This window comes from Pollicipes pollicipes, unplaced genomic scaffold (assembly GCF_011947565.3).
Source record: "Pollicipes pollicipes isolate AB1234 unplaced genomic scaffold, Ppol_2.1 Scaffold_4861;HRSCAF=5738_pilon_pilon_pilon, whole genome shotgun sequence".
Lineage (NCBI taxonomy): Eukaryota > Metazoa > Arthropoda > Thecostraca > Pollicipedomorpha > Pollicipedidae > Pollicipes > Pollicipes pollicipes.
In genome coordinates, this window is record NW_023596571.1 from 89534 (window position 1) to 107484 (window position 17951).

The window sequence follows — 17951 nt, forward strand, 5'->3', positions numbered from 1 at the left end:
AATTGCCTGGACACGTGAAAAGTCGCAAAAATGTCGACTTACTCGGCAATAATGCCGTGCTCAAGGGCAATGGTCAGCATCCGCGAATCGATCCTAAAGCCCAAGGCACGACAAAGCGCTAAAGCCCCAACTATACTGCAGCACTTCGTCACGAACTGTGAGAGGATAACATACATCAGCAGGATGTCAGCATCAGACCAACCCCTTAACCAACGACATGAAGTCACAAAGACGCCAATCATCTCCCTCCCCTGTGGCCTAACATCCAACACCGCCGAACGAACCGCTGAGCGCGGCTCACAAAGAGCCCATCCCGGCTGTGACATCACTGACACGGGCGGCGGCGCAGCGGCGGCCGACCGGCGGTATCCGGGAGAGCTGAGACGGCCGACCCGGCGTCGGGGGAGGAGCCTGCGGCACGGGGGTTCGCTGCGCTCGGGCCGGCCAGCGCAGCTCCATTCTGCCGCGCGCACCGCCGCCGTCAGGATGAGGGCTGCCCTGGTGCTGTGTGTGCTGCTGTGCGCCACGCTGGCCGGCGGCGCGCCCAACCTGCTGCCGGGAGACCCGAGGCTGTCCGACCCCAACCACCAGCATCACCACGGCGACCACGGCCACGACGACCACGGCGATCACGGCGACCACGGGCACCACGGAGACCACGGCGACCACGGAGACCACGGGCACCACGGAGACCACGGCGACCACGGAGATCATGGCGACCACGGCGATCACGGCGACCACGATCACGGGAAGCATGGAGCTCACGGAGATCACTCAGGAGAGCACGGAGATCACGCTGGGGAGCACGGAGCACATGGAGACGAGCACGACCATCACGATGGAGCCCAGGCTTCTGCCGATCTGGGTGGCGTGTCTTCCGAACTGTTGCCGCCCTCCTCCAGCACCGTAGACTACGGAGCGGGTATAAACGTAACACCGCGCAAGCCGGGGCACGTGGGACACTACAACCCGTTCCTGCCGGAATACGATGGACCTGCCGGCGGACGAACGGGAGCCCAGCGGACACAAGCGGCACCCTTCATCAGCCAGCGGCAGGCTGCTCCGCGACAGCAGTTCCAGCAGCAGCCACAGCAGTACCAGCAGCAGCAGCAGTTCCTGCAGCAGCAGCGGTTCCAGCAGTCACAGTTCCAGCAGCCGCGGTTCCAGCAACAGCAGTTCCAGCAGCAGCAGTTCGTCACGTCGCGTCCCTTCATCCCGATCCGGCCGGAGGATCTCAACCGCAACCCGGGCACGGGTAACTCCGGCCCGAAGGGTCCGGTCGCCGCCTCGTGCGCCTCGGGACTACTCTGCGTGACCGAGTCGAGCTGCGACCCGTACACTGGATTCATCGTAGGCAGCCTGGACCGTCCGTCGGACCCGTCGCTGCCGACGGTGGCCCAGCAGCGCTGCGCTCTGGCCGGCTTCAGCTCCGGCGTCTGCTGCCAGCAGAAGCCCAAGCCGTTCGTCGACCCCAGTGCCAACCTGATCAGCGGCGCGAACGTCTTCCAGAACGGAGCGAGGCGGGGCAACGTTGGCACCACGAGCACGCAGTTCCGTCCCGTGCCGGCGGGCCAGAGGAGCGACTACACCAGCAACCCGTTCCTCAGCGGCGCCTTCGCCGCGCGCGACCGTGGTCAGAGCCAGACGTCGACCCCCGCCGGGCAAAGGCAGTTCGGCTCCAGCCTGGAGCAGCCCCAGAGCGGCTCCTCGGCCCAGGGCGCGGGGCAGATCACCTGCAGCTTCGGGCAGCAGTGTGTCGAAGTAAACCGCTGCGGAGCCGACGGCTTCGTGACCAACAGGGCAGCGCTGGGCAATCGTAGCCCCACCCTGACTACGGTGGGTATTACTCGGCCCGTGGTGAGGTCTTACAGACAACGCTACCTTCGCTGTTGCTGTTTAACGGGGGTGATATTTATGAGAAAGTATACCTGTGTGCGTCGGATGCTACTGGCGGCGCGGGATCCTTTTTGTTGCAGCTGTTATCGTTATTAGCTTTCTATCGTTCACCATGTTTCCTACGTAAGCCACTGATGCGGCATATTGCAAATAGATGTTTGTTGGCATCGGGCGTAAGTGGATGTTTGTTGGCATTTCCCAAATTCTCGATTTCCCGCAACGTTTGTTTGTATGTAATATGTTTTTGCTCATATTTTTTACATTTTGTGTTGGTCGTTTCAGTACTGCCGCACGACGTTCGGCGGCAGGGGCGTGTGCTGCCGCCCTCGGCAGCAGCAGGCTGCGCCGGCGGGCGTCCAGCAGGGCTCAATTGGCGGGTCCGGGGCCTCAAGCTCGCCGACCTGCGGACAGAGCAACGTCATCGGCGCGGCCAGCGCTCAGTCCGGCCAAGCCGGCTTCGGTACGTCGTTCCGTCCAGTTGACACAGTGGACGGGGCTACAACTAACAAGGTCTTTTAGTCAATCTGAAAATATATTATGTTGATTAGGAATGATAGTTCTAATATGGCAGCGATAGAACCTATGTGATAAAACAAGGAATTTTCTCCTGGAATGCACATGATATTCTTTCCCAAAGATTTTCCCCAAACTGCCCAGTGACGTTGTCCAAATTGCGAAAGCAGCGGACGGCTTCCGAGACGCGAAGTAGCCTCATTGACTTTTATAACTCACGCTCTGTCATTCGTTCCTTCTTGCTCATTCATCTTACCCATAAACGAAGAAACCATGCTTGCATGCATTCACTTGATTGGTTTAATTCGCTGCGTAAAAATTGTCCTTAAAGACCAAATGAATCGACTGTGATGGAAGTGATGGACGACAAAACCTACAACAAGAGAGTAATAGAGGCAGTTAAGTGCAACCATAGCGCAATATTGGAACGTTTCTGAACTTAGTTGACGCAGCCCCTTCCTCCTCCGTTGAAGCACTTCCTCAGTTCGCATGCTGCAACATTTCCGAAGTCTAGTAGTCTCTATCCGTGACCTTTGCTCCTCTGGATCTGCACCGTCTTCCCACATCAAACCATAAACCATGACCCGCACGACCCTTGGCGCATACGCTCCCTGACGTACACCTGAGCGCTATCTCACCCCCCCCCCCCTCCCCCCAGGTCTGAGCTCATGATTTCCTCTACATCATCCATATTGCATGGGAATCCTGATTTAATGACAACACCACTCCATGAGAAAGGCCACGAGAAGATTGCACGATGCGATTGGTTATCAGTGTAAGGGCACCACTTAGAAATTCGTGCCATACGTGGCCTTTTTTGTGATCAATGTGACACAGTGGTAACATTTGATCTTGGTTCATGCCACAAGTACGCACGTTGATGTCATGCACAGAGACTGAAGAATATTTGTGCGATGTGTTTTTGATATTCTGTTTCTAAAACAATCTCAACGTGACAATTTAAACGACAATTCTAAATGACGTAATTTGTAGCGTTTAAAAATCGAACGGTCCTCCGGCTTAAAGCACATTCTTTTAAGTTAACGGTCTTTTCTTGGTGAACTCGGTGATATGATACAACGCTAACTGTGGCTCACACCACGCGTATACATAATATGCGTGCCCCGTCTGCCGTGGGTTCATGCAGTCATGTAAATAGGTTTATAATAATCCTATTCACGCCAGCATTTATTCGGCTGACTACCGATGTTGTTCCACTGCATTTCACAGACACACAGTTCTGACATACATACAAACATACATACATGCGTATATATATATATATATATATATATATATACACATATTACATGCTACGTTTGTACACGTTGTCACGTGGGACCAAATGATCAAGCACCGCAAACAGCAAACGGCGGCCCTGTTCATGCTTATCCAACTTTTGTCTCAATAATTTAAGATTTGGTACCAAATTAGGCCGCTGTCTTAAAATGCTTGTGTGGAAGGAGCTAATAAAGAACCGGGCTAAAGTAAAAAGAAAAACTGCTGGCTCTGGTTATGTGGTTAGGCTAGTTCTGCTTAAGTGGGTATGCGGTCTAAATATGTAGCGAATAGTTCCGTTTCGGTTGGCTCACTTAGCGCATGAACACAACTTTCCACGAAAAAAGTAGGTTGCAGCCAGTGCTTAAATGCGGTCGGTAATTTTTGTGGGCGAGAGGGTGCACTACGTGTTGCATCATGAGCAGTTCTAACCGTTGCGACACGGAAGGCCATCAGTGAGTATTGTTAGTTGTGAGTTAGATGCTGTAAGTTGTACGAGTCTTGAGCTAGATGCCAGGAACCGCCTCTGTTATGGTTTATTTCCGCTGAAAAATGGCGCATCCAGGAAGGTATCGCATAGGTGTTTTATCGTTCTAACTCAATGCTTCACTGTCACTGTTTTACAACCAACGATTCCATTGGCCTTCACTGGGCACGGTTTGCCCTTGAGCTCTAATGGACATCTAGTAATACCGAACACACGATTCTCACCTGCCTGCCGAGGATTGTCTCACAGTGTATGCCAAGGTAAAGGGGTTATCATGAAAGAATAATTCACGGTCTCCTGGACTCTGGCCCCATATCGCTAGTAGCGAGACTGTTGAGTATTCGGAAACACTATCGCAGAATCGTCATACCTGCCGCAAGGAAAACACAATATTCTCCTCTGTTCACAGTTTAATTGGGTACACCGCGCCGTGTACCATCATGCCGTGTTGCATACGCCAGCAGTGCTCCATTTTAATACCCGCTTTTGCCACTTCAGTCGAGAAAATGAAAAATGCTGGCCATTTCGAAATAATCGCATCGCAAAAAAATATCGGAACTCGTTTCTCGCGTGCACAGATGGCGTACGTCCAGCTTAGATTTTGTAAAATAATCCGATTCCAGCGTCCGTCATTTTTTTTGTTTCAGAGACTTACAAAGCTTAAGTTCTCCAGATTCTCCATCTCCCCTTACATCACAAGTGCATTAGTACCTTTGCTCGCATTGGATGTAGCAGTGAGCTAATTGTGGCAAAACACCTTACTTAAATGATAAATCCAATGGGCTGATGACTTCTCTCGTCAGAATTAGACTGCAGTTGACCATGACCGAGTTAACACTGTGACTACGGAGGGCTAAAGCTGTGCAGCCCAGTGCCCTTGTCCGCTGCCCGAGTCAGCGGCGATTGCCCAGCCCGCCGGGATTACATGTAAAGAGCAGCCTGTCTGCACGCCAGGTCCTCTTGCCACCCGATAGGGATGACTCATCGTACTCGCACACGTGACGTCCCGATTAGCGCGACACCCACGTGCTGTCATCCGCCCGCAGCAGCACCCCAAACACGCCCAGACGCGGACACAGAACTCGTCAGCAACGGCAGGGCGCGTCAGATGTGAATACCTTGCAAAAGCCACCGAAAGTATGCCGTCAGGCTTCGTGCGATCACTTCTGGAGGAGAGCTGCGGTACGGCTCGCTGGCCCAGGTGGCTGAGCCGCTGGCATCAGGGCCCTCCTCGCCCGCCCGCCGCGTGCCCCCGCGTCTGCCAGTTCCGTGTGCCAGCTTAGTTCTCAGAAGGTCGCCGGAGCCAGCGCCGCAGCGACCGTGACTCTCTGTCGAAACTGACCATTGGCTGCGCGCCAGACGCCGGGGAGGAGCGCTGCCGGGCGCCGGGGCGGCTCGTGTCGGCCGGCGTGGCCCCTCCCTCAGCCGACCGATGGGGTCTGTTGCACTCCCACACCCGAGCTTTCGTGCTGAGTCGACGACACTGCAGATGTTGCATGCAAGATGTATGCTGGTCAGATTTTGGATGCATGCTATTGGTTACCCCTGCCGACAGATTTTGCCGACAGATTTCTGATGGTTATACCAGGCACGTGCAGTACATAAGTTCTTGAATTAATACTGACTGCTGATGTTGTTAGGCAAGCGTGTGGAACAAGCAATTAGTTCGATATGCTTTGTTTATCACTCAGTCGACCCTAGCTGTACTGAGAATACCACGGTCGACCAGGCCTTTATCTATCGGAATGTGGTAACATAAGCGCTATGAGTGTTTACGTGATAAAGCGGGGCTTTCCGGAGATGGTCCGTCAAAGGTTTTAGATAAATCTAGCAAACACATTACGTAAGGACAGCTTCATATGTCGGGGGTGAATGCCATTACTTTCTTTCCATTACCCTCCGTCCCCATCCCTCTCCCAACCCGTGGCTGTGTGTTTTAACTTCCTCTTTTTTTTCTCTCTCTCTCTCTCTCTCTCTCTCTCTCTCAATCTATATCTGCCTTTCTCGCCCTCCCCCCATTCCTCTCCCCCTCTCGGGTGCGGAGCTCGCGCGAGGCGCAATTACCTTCTTGCTGCACATATATGCACAAAATCATTGAACGGATTACTAATCCAGATTACAGATGACCAGCCTGCTCTGATAACCTAACGCCCCCGAACATTCACAGCAGACAATGCGTTGTAACTGTGCACCTCATGGATCCGCAGTGCTCCCTCTTGTGCGCCATTGCAGTCTCCCAGTGCTCCGTGTCCGCCTGACGCGTGCCATCTTCCTAGCGCCGTCGCAGTCCCCGTTGTTGGCGCCGACCGCCCGTCGCTGATCAACGCTCTCTTCGACAGGCGAGATGCCGTGGCAGGCGATCATCTACTATACCAACAACACGTTTGTCTGCGGCGCTACCCTCGTCAGTGAGCGGCATGTCGCGACAGCAGCCCACTGCCTCAAGTAGTGAGTACAACCCGTGGCTGCGTGTGCCCTCCCCCCCCCCCCCCTCGTTACCACGAAGTGAAGCATGCGGGGTAGGGACACACCCAAATGAATAATTGATTGGGTTGGGGAGAAGCAGCTGTAAATATCGGTGATAGGAATGACGGGTGCGACTAACAGGGGTCATGCACATTATGCTACCCTGCACATCCCTCATAGCGTATTTGCTAACTGCGCTGGCCATTAACGCTGCGCAATTCATGCCTCTTCATCTTGCGAAGGATTCCAAAATAGAGTTGTTGAGGGAATCGAACACAAAATCGTCTCTTTGTGGAGCAAACATTTACTCACTGCTTGATATGAGACATTTAGTGGCCTCTCCAGAGTACAAGTGGGACTACCCAGCAAAAATATGCCTAAGATGAATGGAAAGAGGGGTGGTAATGGGCTGCTCGTGTCCCTCACCACGCCTCACTGAACGGACAACCAACGGCAATCGACCGTCCTTGGTGGTCGTGCGTGGGTGGCGCCCAACTGCGCCCCGTGCGCGGCTGGAGGGACGCCCCACCCGTCCGGTGACGGGACACGGCGTCCCGGGCTTTCCGCGTCAGCCTATATCCGGCAGGAGATCGCCCTGAGCCGCAGGCCCGGACCTCGTCGCGGACATGCCGGCGCTCGGAGGGCTCCGTCCCCAGTCGGGCGGCACAGCCGGGGCACGAGGCCACACTTGACACGGCTGCATCCGTGATAGATCGGATTTGATTTTAGCGCCATGTCCTGTGTCCTCCTCTGCGGTGGGGTTAGCTCATGCTTTTGCATGAGCGCCTCTCGGGGAGCTTCAGCAGGCTCGAAGGAACTTAGTCGTGGATTTGGCGAAAGGCATGACACAGCATTAGAACATTTCATCATGAACGTTTACGATCAAGAAAAAAAGGCTAGACGAACTTCCATCTTGGATAGCAAACCGATCAGGGGGCGGCGTCGTAGCTTTTCATTTGTGAGGGGTAGAGGATTTTCTAGAGACTTTCTGTACAAAATGGGGCCTTTACCGCAGGTGGGTCCTGCGCAGCGTCGCATACAAGGGTGAGGGACAATGAGAGCATGTGGCCCCTTATCAAACTGTCACATCATATCCAAGTTAATAAAGTGAATAGTTCAAAAATGTAGGGTGGGCATCTTCTAATTATGGAGCAAAGGGTCTTGATTACCTAAAACAGGGCCTTTTTCCAGAAAGGCCTTAAAATCCATAAAGATAAAAATTCATAAAATCCATAATCCTAATTCAAAACGGGATGTTTACGATACACGAAGGGTCCTCCAAATCTAGACAAGGGGCCTCTTTATCGCAAAACAGGGCACCCTGATCCGGAACCGTGGCCATGCGATGCATGAAAGGGGCCTCCTGCTCCAGAAATGGGGCCTCCTAAATGCAGAGGATGCCTCCTAAACCAGGACAGCGGCCTCCTATTTTGTAACGGGGGCCTCCAGAGCCATTAAGGGGCCAAAGGGCAAAACGTGGGCCAACATTGCACTTTTTGATCTATAGCATTGGCTACCTTATTCATAAAAATGACCTTAGAACCTAAAAACGGGTCTCTTAGTGTAGGGAAAAGTTTTCCAAACCGGATTTATTACTGTCTAGCTTATAGTCTTCCTTTATCTAAATATTGATTCTCTACCTATAGCTACGATGCCTTTAGTTGAAGACAAGGGGCCTCCCCATTTTTTAGAGGGTGTGTAAAACATATTTTGTCCCGTCTTCCCCTTTGCAGAGGGGGGGGGGGGGGGTATGGCGTAGGGACGGCACAGCATGACGAAGCCGTCATCGACGAATCTTCGCCCAAATCAAGGGTCAGACGCTCTGCATGCTCAGCACAAATGTTGAGTGTATGGATCACTTGAGTGCGCACCAACATATATGTGAAAGTATACAAGGCACTGGTGTGTGCTCCCTGGCCCAGCGGAATTGCTTTAAGCAGAGTCCACAATTTCAAAAGCAGCATAACCGAAGTGGCGCAGTGTATTTCATGTCTTGGGTTGACCTACTTCCCTCGCCAAATCAGGGGAGGAGTCGGCTGCCGAAGCTCGTGCTGAAGGATTCGGGGCTGCACCAGACCAGCCGGGGGTTAGCAGTGTCGTGGCCGCGCCCACCGTCCGCCGCACGCCTCGGGTGTGATACACCGCTCAGCCGTGCAAAGACGGCGCGGTGCCAGGGTACCAAGGCCAGGAATGTGAACCTTCGCTACGTCCGGAGAGGGTCACCGAGATAGGCCAGGGAATGGACATTCGATACGTCCGGAGAGCGTCACCGAGATGAATCACTTTGGCCGTGGGCAGTGGGCACACAGGCTACATGAATAATCTGACCATCAACTGTGGTGAAATCAAAGTGAAGCGCCGAACTCATTGTCGTAAGAGCCCCATTACAACATTCCCTGAGTCAGTCGCGATGAGTCACAGCTGGCCCCACTTAAGACAAAGCCATCGCATTGCTTGCATGACAGGCAGGGGCGTCATTTTTGTACTTCGGGGGGGGGGGGGCTGAGCTCTCCCCAATACTGGCTTGAGTCCCCTCAATGCACAGGGACGGAAAGGGAATAATGGGCCAATTAAATGCAACAGGTTTCTGTAAACTGCTGGTACACTATGCACCTAAGCAAATCATTATACTATCACGTCGGCTTCAAATGAAAAGTCATTCCTCAACAGGAAAGGAATTTCGAAATATGCGGAATATAAAATAATAAAAGAAATATAAAATATAAAAGAAAATCTGTATAAAAAAGAAATATAAAAGAAAATATATTTTTCTAAATTATAATCTCGGATTTGGGGAGGGGCTCAACTTAAAGCATCCGAAGTCCGTGGAAAAGTCAGGATTTGGGAGCGGGCTAACTAAACTTAATTGGCCCAGCAGCCCCCCCCCCCCACCAATTTAGAACCTGACACCCCCATGACAGGACGAGGACAGGTCAGTGGAGAACAGGAGAGCAGCTAAGAGGGAGGGACAGGAACCCGGCCTCCCTCATGCCCTTATTTTTCTTCATTTTCTCCATCGATATCTTCTGGCAGAAAGGTAAAAACGGCGTGATGCGTATGCACTACCTCCGCCTTCAGAAAATCTCCTCAGAAAATCCTGGCTGTGCCCTTGATTGAAAGAGTGCTGCAAAGTAAGCCATCCCGTATATTTAAGGCAAACCCCGTCACCGTATGCCGCATTGCGCCCAAATCCCGTTTTACATCCTTCTCAAATACTGAAGCGCATCTCAAATAAGACCGTGGACATACGTGCACGCTACCACTGGCATATTAGCAGCACCGGCGTGGCCGGCCATCCATCGCACCGCCGTGTGGAGGGAGCATAGCTCGGCCCGGAACAGACTGACTCTCGTTTCAGCATGAAGCCGGATGAGATTAAGGTGCGCCTCGGCGAGCACCAGATCTTCTCGCTCAGAGAGCCCTACCCCTACCAGGACGTCGGCGTCTCCGTCATCCACATGCATCCAGGTTAGTTGGTGCTGGCCTTGCCACAGGCTCGGTGGCGCAGAGTGACGGCATTTTCAGCGCTCTGCGCACTGCAAACGAGACACATAGGACACTCTTCTCCGGGAGCTTGACCCTGTGTGCGCCAGATCTTTTCTGGTCGTTCTGAATGCGTTAAGCTTTAATGCGGTGTCCGAAGGCGGTATGTGGCCCTTATTAAGGTTGTTTGAGGTTAATGTAACAACAGGCCATGCCTGAAGAATCATGTTTAATCCGACCGCAAGTACGTCAGAAACCAATGTGACTGAGAACAGTGTTAAGGCTGTCGTAAGGGTCATCCCAAGTCGGGGGTCACGTCAGGTCAAGCCTTAAAAATTGCAAAATATTGTTAACTCAAAGCACCATTTCTCTTCATTCAGCATCGCAGCACGTCTCGTACTCTCCGTCACATTGCAAGATGTACAGACAATCCCTCGCTGACTTGCGCAATGTTCACGCGCTCACTCCTTCCCGGACAGGTTTCCGCGAGGGTCCCCTGTTTAACGACGTGGCTGTGCTGGAGCTGAGCCGCCCGGCGCTGCTGGGGCCGCACGTACAGCCAATCTGCCTGCCACAGGCCGGCCAGATCTTCACCGGGCGCTGCCTCGGCTCCGGCTGGGGCAAGATCGCCTTTGACGGTCAGTGCGAACGGGGCCGAGTCCCAGTCAACCAGAGCTCAGTCAGCCGGCGCGCCGTCTCGGCCGCGCGGGTCGACTGCGCTCTGTAGGGGAGTCCCAGTCAACCAGAGCTCAGTCAGCCGGCGCGCCGTCTCGGCCGCGCGGGTCGACTGCGCTCTGTAGAGGAGCGGCGGGGCAGGCGGATCGACTTTCGATCGCTGGTTTTTCGATTGGCTGGTTGAAAGCAGCAAGCGCATATGATGATGTCATGCTTACCACGGCATTCTGCTCAGTCTAAAACATGGCATATTATTGCCGGAAGATCCTATTTTAAAACTAATCTCCCTTGATAGGCTGGGAGGAACTGGGCAAACGGCGTTATGAAGAAATCGTTCAGTATAGTGAGTTAACTCGACAAAAATCGACGTTATGGGAAAACGTATTTTTTCCCAGATATCAAATGCTTCCTTGATAACGTCGTTTATTTAGTGCCTCCTGATATTTTGGAGGCCAATTGTCGCCAAAATACGACCTCTCGGTTCTTGACGCCAAAAAGTCAGGAGCTGAATACATCTTTTGCCAATATCAAGCATTTATATTGACCTCTATTTGGTAACACAAGATACTCTCCGGAGTTCTAATGCGTGGTGACCGATAATTTTTTTTTTTGTCAGCCACAACTATGAGCCATTATCGTGCCAAAGATAAGATATAGGCTTAAAGATGCTGCGCGGCTTCCTGAAGCGTCTGTTGAATATCAGCAATCAGAAAAGGCAGTCACTGACCGGTTTTCTGTGCCATCCCAGACGAGTACGCGGCTGTCCTCAGAAAAGTGGAGCTTCCTATCGTCGCTTACAGTGTTTGCCAGGCCAACCTCAAGAAGTCAGGTTTGGGAGACCGCTTCAGGCTAGACAAGAGCTTTATCTGCGCCGGAGGAGAAGAGGGAATCGACGCTTGCAGGGTAATTGTCTGTCGCTATCCCGTGGCAGGCTCAATTATAAGCTGATGACACCCAATTCAGAGGGCTTTACAGCTGTTCCAGCTTCCGGGTGTTTATGTTTATATTTCCTGGTCTTCTCACTTCGATCAAGCTGGCCGCTTAAATTCAGCTTATCAGCAGGAGAAAATCTAACAGCAAATTGAAAGTCATGCGCTGACTGTAAAGTTCACGATCGTTTGCAGCATTTTGACCCTTGCACCCAGGAAAATTTTGGATCGATGAAACGCGCAAACATTTCATGATAGCAGCGAATGTGGTCTACTTTCACGAAAAACAAGCTATCGTCCTCTCGTTCCCGGCGAAGTCTTCGCTTTTGACGACATGTCTTGCGTCAGTTTGACGGCCGGCGCGTGTTCCGTCGCAGGCCGATGGTGGCGGACCGCTAGCGTGCCCGGTGGACGGCTCCTACGTCCTGGCGGGCATCACCTCCTGGGCGCTGAACTGCGGCGAGCGCGACGTGCCCGGGGTGTTCGCCAGCACCGTCACCGCTCTCGACTTCATCCAGAGGAGCATGGGCATCGCCACCGGCCCTGCCAGCACCAGCACCATCCAGCGGGCGAACCAGCCCGACAGAAATGTCTCTTATGGCAGATAGATGGAAAAAGGTGTCTTGATGTTGCCCTCTTCCACGTTCCGCTGCAGCCTTGCAGCAGGGACAGATATGCGGCGATTTCGGACGTGACTGATTACCGGGCATGAGTTTCCGAAAGTCCTGAATACATCATTGTCACGATCTGCTTGGTTTTTGATTTGGTTTGGTTTGGGGATTTATTTATGTATATTTTTGGGCTGTTATACTTTTTTGGTTTTGGTCTCTTTGGTTTGATTGGGAGATTTGGCGCCAGCTGCCTCGGACCTTTCAGGTGATACCGGCGCTGCCTGACCAAACCGAGGCTGTGTATTGGTCGACTGGCAGTCGGCAGTCTTGGCGTGAAATACTTTGAGTTAGCTCTTCACGGCCCCCTAAAATCACTAGTAACTGAAATACTTTGAGTTAGCTCTTCACGGCCCCCTAAAATTACTAGTAACTGAAATACTTTGAGTTAGCTCTTCACGGCCCCCTAAAATCACTAGTAACTGAAATACTTTGAGTTAGCTCTTCACGGCCCCCTAAAATCACTAGTAACTGAAATACTTTGAGTTAGCTCTTCACGGCCCCCTAAAATCACTAGTAACTGAAATAGCCATCAGTGATCGGGTGAGTGCTTAGATATATTGTAGCTGTTTGTTATTGTAGCTGTCTGTTAGTTCCTCGTTTCAGTACCTGACGGCATATTTCATACCAGTGAGAGGCGCTCCTTTGGAATTGTTAACTTTTAGTGGCGGTACCTAGCCATCGATAATGGTGTCCATTAAAAAGGACATTGTAGCGACACCTACGTAGTACTTGGAAGCGTGGCAGTACTGCGGTATAGCTGGATTGTCTCAGTCTAGGCTAAGAACAAATATCTCATACATCGGGCATCGGGCATCGGGCCTCAGGCTGGTCAACCCCACCATGCGTAGGCTCACAGGCCAGGACCTGTAGTTTACTCCGGCTGGGAGTAAGAAGGCTGGACGCTGCAATATGGCCTTATAAGCCGCAGCGTTACTCGACTTTTTCTTTTTTCATTCGCTTGCTTTGATTAGGAACTAATCAATTTTCATTCAGAAGACAGGCGCAAAATTCGTCACCTCACCATACTAATATCACGGTCTGCTCTCGTCTCTCCCTGGAACTAGGTACAGACGGGACGGCCTCGGGTCAGGGATTTCCAGCCGCACTGCCTCGGGCTGCTCCAGTGCTCCGCTGCGACCACTGGCCATTAACATCGCTTATAGCGATAGTAAAGCTCCCTGGCCACTGTGGCCTCGAGGCGAATCGCAACCGCGGAATGCCGCCTTGGAGATAAATCTGGGTAGAAACGGCGCGAGTGCGGGGATGGCCGCAAAGCCCTTCTTGGAGGCAAGTCACGCCGGATGTCACTAATTTTCGCCGGACAAGCAGATTGTGGCCGCCACCAAACGTCGCACGCAAACACCTGCGCAAGCGCAAAATTGGTTTGCGCGTGCGTTGTACATGTAAACGACAGGAACAAGGAATGAAAAAGCAGGTGATATAGAAAAGACAGGATGTAAAATATATAAGGCAGCAGCAGCCTAGAGGCGTAACTTATATTTGTTACAGCCTACTGACTGCGTTAGCAACTCCGCGTGAACATTTTGCCAAACGTGACAGCTCGTATAAATGTGCAGAAGGCTATATATATATATATATATATATATATATATATATATATACAACACCTACACACAAGCAACAAACATGACATTCCTGAAGACATTGGGACAAAAAGACATCAGGCCAACATAGAGCCACCATGGCCCATCGAGGTTGGCCTACCCCAGGTTCGGCCTACAACCTGGACACTAGCCTTACCACCTGACCTGCCTGAGTTTAACTGTAAATGAGATCTTTGGACCAATAGAACTTGTGCAAGCGATTTTTAAATGTTGCCAGATCAAGACTTCCTACAGCTTTGTTTGCAGTCCTGTCTAATGATTCACTAGTCTTTCACTAAATGGCATCTGCCTCTTCAAAGTACTACTCATACCTTTTGTTGATTGAAAATGGTTTGCTCTAAATCCCAGCCTAATTTCCAATGCTCCTCGTAGATCTACCTTCTCTATCCCTTTCACTTCATACCTTAAATACCTCTATCAGATGCCCTGTAAGTCTACGATATTTCAGTGAATATAAATACGAAGCCGTAGGCCTAGCCTTGTATTCTAAGCTGCCAATCCCATTTATCATCCTAGCTGCTTTCGCTGTACTCTTTCCAGCCTATCGACATCTTTTTGGAAGCATGGTGACCAAGCCTATACACAATACTCTAGATGTGGTCTGACATGAGCTAAGTACATTTCACAACATTCCTACCCTTTTAATGAAAATTAATGTCAATAAGTCCCAGTATCCAAAGTGACTTGCTCATAGCAGCCCCTCATTGCTCTCCAGCTTAAAATCCCAAACAAATTGTAGCTTCTAAGTCCTGTTCTTTTTCGATCTGATCCAGCTTCTGGCCTCCCCATTTGATAGTTGATGCCCTTACTGCCAAAAGTACCCAAACGCATCACCTTTGCATCATTCCCGCTAAGATGCATCTTATTTCATTCACATTTTAATTAGCTGATTGATCAATGGATTAATTCATTCACTTATCATTTTATCTATTTATTCCTTTAATTAAGATGCAAAATAAAACGCAACATGAGAGCGTAAACAATGCACTGAGAACGTGTCGAGAATCTCTCAGTAAGTTGAAAGGGACATTCCAGACTTGAAAATTTGAGGCAAGCATCAGAGATGATAAAATAATCTCACTTATAACTGTCGATATATCATTAAGTGGAAAACACTGCTTAAGAAAAATTTCGTTTTCGTTAACATCATTCTCAACACATTATTGTTTGATTGCGTCAGGGAAGTTGTATGACCACGCATGACGGTGGTACTGATAAAGCACTCACTTGTGCTTCTTCAGTCTCCCGATAGATGATAGTACGAGCTGTAAGTGCTCGCTTAGCCAAATATGGTTATGTGCCCATGTTCTGCCCTTTCTCGTACACATTTATCTGAGTTTGATGTGCATGCTTGTACTCATACTCGGTAAAGCGCTCTTCTTATTTCTTAATTACAAGTCTAATTATCGTGTTAGCTAAGAATAAGTTTGTTTTAGGACCTTTCAAACTTGACTGACGTTCGCCAAGAGCCTGTTGACGGCCGTTATAGCTGGATATCGTGCTCACGGACGCCGGATTTGTAAGAATCGATCATTGTATTTTCCTTGACCTTAAACACCCCGTGGCCAGTAGAATGACAGGATTTGAATCACGTTATAAGGGCGTCATGATTGCATGGAAAACCTTAGAATAGTCTGCACGAAATTGTTTACACATCTTTGCGGGTGGTTTAGTTCAGAAACCAAAGCGGTTTAGGTCTTTAGTAGGGCAGAGCTGTGAACTGCACCGTGTTATCTTCAAGAGGGCTACTTTGGTTCAAACCCCCATGCCACTATCGAACATTCACTTCATGATTAAACGAGCATGGAGTTGCTGTCAAAGCAGTAAGCTTATAAGTTTACGATGGTAAACCTGCAGACGTATTGGGCAAACTTACAAGACTGACCTACCTACAATCAGTCTTCTCTTCAGATGCCAACTCGCAGACAGCGACCAGTGCGTAGTTTTCATGGAATTGAAACTATTGGGTTCGAGTGTTACCACTTTGGAAATGCCCCAGTCGAAAATTCGAGAAATATGCGGGAGTCTTCCGAGCTAAAGACGCGGTGGCTTGCGGGCGCATAAAATACAGTACTTGATTTAGGGAAAACAATTCTCTGGTACTGAAACAATATGCTTCATGTGCGCAGATTTCACACTTTGTGAAAGCTGTAAAACCCGTAGGGGAAGGTGGGATGGGGGTTAAAAAGTAACTGTCACTACCGGTCGTGGCCTGTTGATTTTTTTGTCTGTCTTGCTGTTGCTCTCATCTTTACTGCTCTAGGATCCGTAACTTACGTGTGACATGAAGGGGAATGTTCCACATTCGAAAATATTGTGTCAGGCATCAGATGTGATGGGAAATACTTCTTTGTAACTGTTGGTAAGCTTTCAAAGTTCAAAAACGACGCTAAGTGGCAAAACTTCCAAGCTTGTAAGAATGGGCCCCATTGCGTCATTGTTTGATGGCGTCATGAAATGGGTTTTGTGGCGACAGCAAAACCTGGCAGCAACTGGCAGCCAGACCTAGATATACCTAGAAACACACGAAAGCTGACGCCAACTGGCCATCCTCATCGCGGGTGCTGTGTCGGGGGGCCAGACTGGTGGGTGGGTTGTTTATGGATTTTTTGTCTTGGTGCTGGCCGTAAGAAAGGCCTTTGGTGGACTGTTTGACATGCGCAACGTAGCGATCGCCAGCTTTTATGGCAGATTATTCATATCAAAGCACGATATGCTGTGCGGCTGCTGTTGCTGCTTTGCTGTTGATGATTTTGCCAATACTTTATCGTCGACCCATCGCTGCGCGCAGTGCTATAGTCCTGACATTGATGTCATGTGATGTGTACAGAAGTCACTGTCCTTATTGTTTTTAAGTGGAAATGGGGTGTCGTGCCAGAATGAACAAATTTGTAACATTGTCTTTATTGTTTGTAACTGGAAGTGTGGTGTCATGCGAAAATTAACGAAGTTGTAACGTTACCATGCATTGATTGTCGAAGCATTGCTATTGTGGTAAAGATGGTAAGGTTGGGCTACCAAGAATGTTTTTTTGCTTATAATTATTCATGCAATTAATAGTTAACCATGATATAACCATTGTGGTGCAATGACATTCTTGCCGTAGACAGTCCTTTGGAGTTGTTGAATGAATTTTTACCAGTCATTCATAAATACAAGCTGCTATATCATAGGATTGACAAAGTGTACTCAGCCAATGTGGTACATTGTGTACTGGCACTGGTCAATAGCTTCATTTTGGCACTATCTCGGTGCTGTTCTGTGGCATGACATAATGAACAACAATATGGTTTTTCGACTGCAATCCATGCCTTCTTCATAATAAATTCCAGCATAACAAGATGGGTCAATCATGCACTCTTGTACTGACTTCCTATCTGACATATGACTGACCAAAAACACATGAAACAATATAACGATCATTTTCAGCAAAGCAGACAACCAATAAGTGACATCACTTGCTCAGCCTGCCTCGGAAATTCAGAAAACACAGGTGGGAAAGATGCAAACACATATTTCATTTCCATGGTCATGCTACATGCCGTAGCCATAAGGCTGATTACTTATAAATAACAGGAACATTTTACATGCGGTGAAAGGACACTGTAATCATGCTGACCTTACACAAGGCTGGAGGCATGACGAGGCACAAATGCATGTAGTTACGGTTGGATGGGCAAAATGCAAAGAAGTGATGAAGCTGCCAGTACACACCAGGCTCATGATAAACATATTATTAAGTGCTGTCCAGGACACCAACAGCAATACTTTTCCACCTTTCTCAGCACCCAGCATCCCACGCAAGTTGCAATGACTATGACATTGATTACTCAGGGGGAATGTTCGCCTGCATAAAATATTTGTGAAGACAGTACAATGTTCATCAGTAACAATAAAGCTATATTTTCAGAATTACTCAGGGAAAGAC

The 17951-nt window shown here is 50.0% G+C and overlaps 1 protein-coding gene across 1 annotated transcript; it reads left to right on the forward strand.

The window, feature by feature from the left end:
* The first annotated feature begins 474 nt into the window (after positions 1 to 474).
* Positions 475 to 12356, forward strand: LOC119099661 (serine proteinase stubble). The gene is made up of 7 exons (XM_037222726.1): positions 475 to 1836; positions 2179 to 2356; positions 6514 to 6622; positions 9999 to 10108; positions 10603 to 10761; positions 11547 to 11701; positions 12105 to 12356. Exons 1-7 carry the CDS (start codon positions 487 to 489, stop codon positions 12333 to 12335), a joined length of 2292 nt encoding a protein of 763 aa, XP_037078621.1. The 5' UTR covers positions 475 to 486; the 3' UTR covers positions 12336 to 12356.
* Positions 12357 to 17951: the final 5595 nt, after the last annotated feature.

What these genes read in the sequence shown, in the direction of transcription:
- LOC119099661 (XM_037222726.1), top strand. Translation starts at nt 487, where the DNA reads ATGAGGGCTGCCCTGGTGCTGTGTGTGCTGCTGTGCGCCACGCTGGCC. An exon ending in GTAGCCCCACCCTGACTACG is followed by an intron (nt 1,837 to 2,178) that starts GTGGGTATTACT and finishes TGGTCGTTTCAG; the next exon opens with TACTGCCGCACGACGTTCGG. An exon ending in GTCCGGCCAAGCCGGCTTCG is followed by an intron (nt 2,357 to 6,513) that starts GTACGTCGTTCC and finishes TCTCTTCGACAG; the next exon opens with GCGAGATGCCGTGGCAGGCG.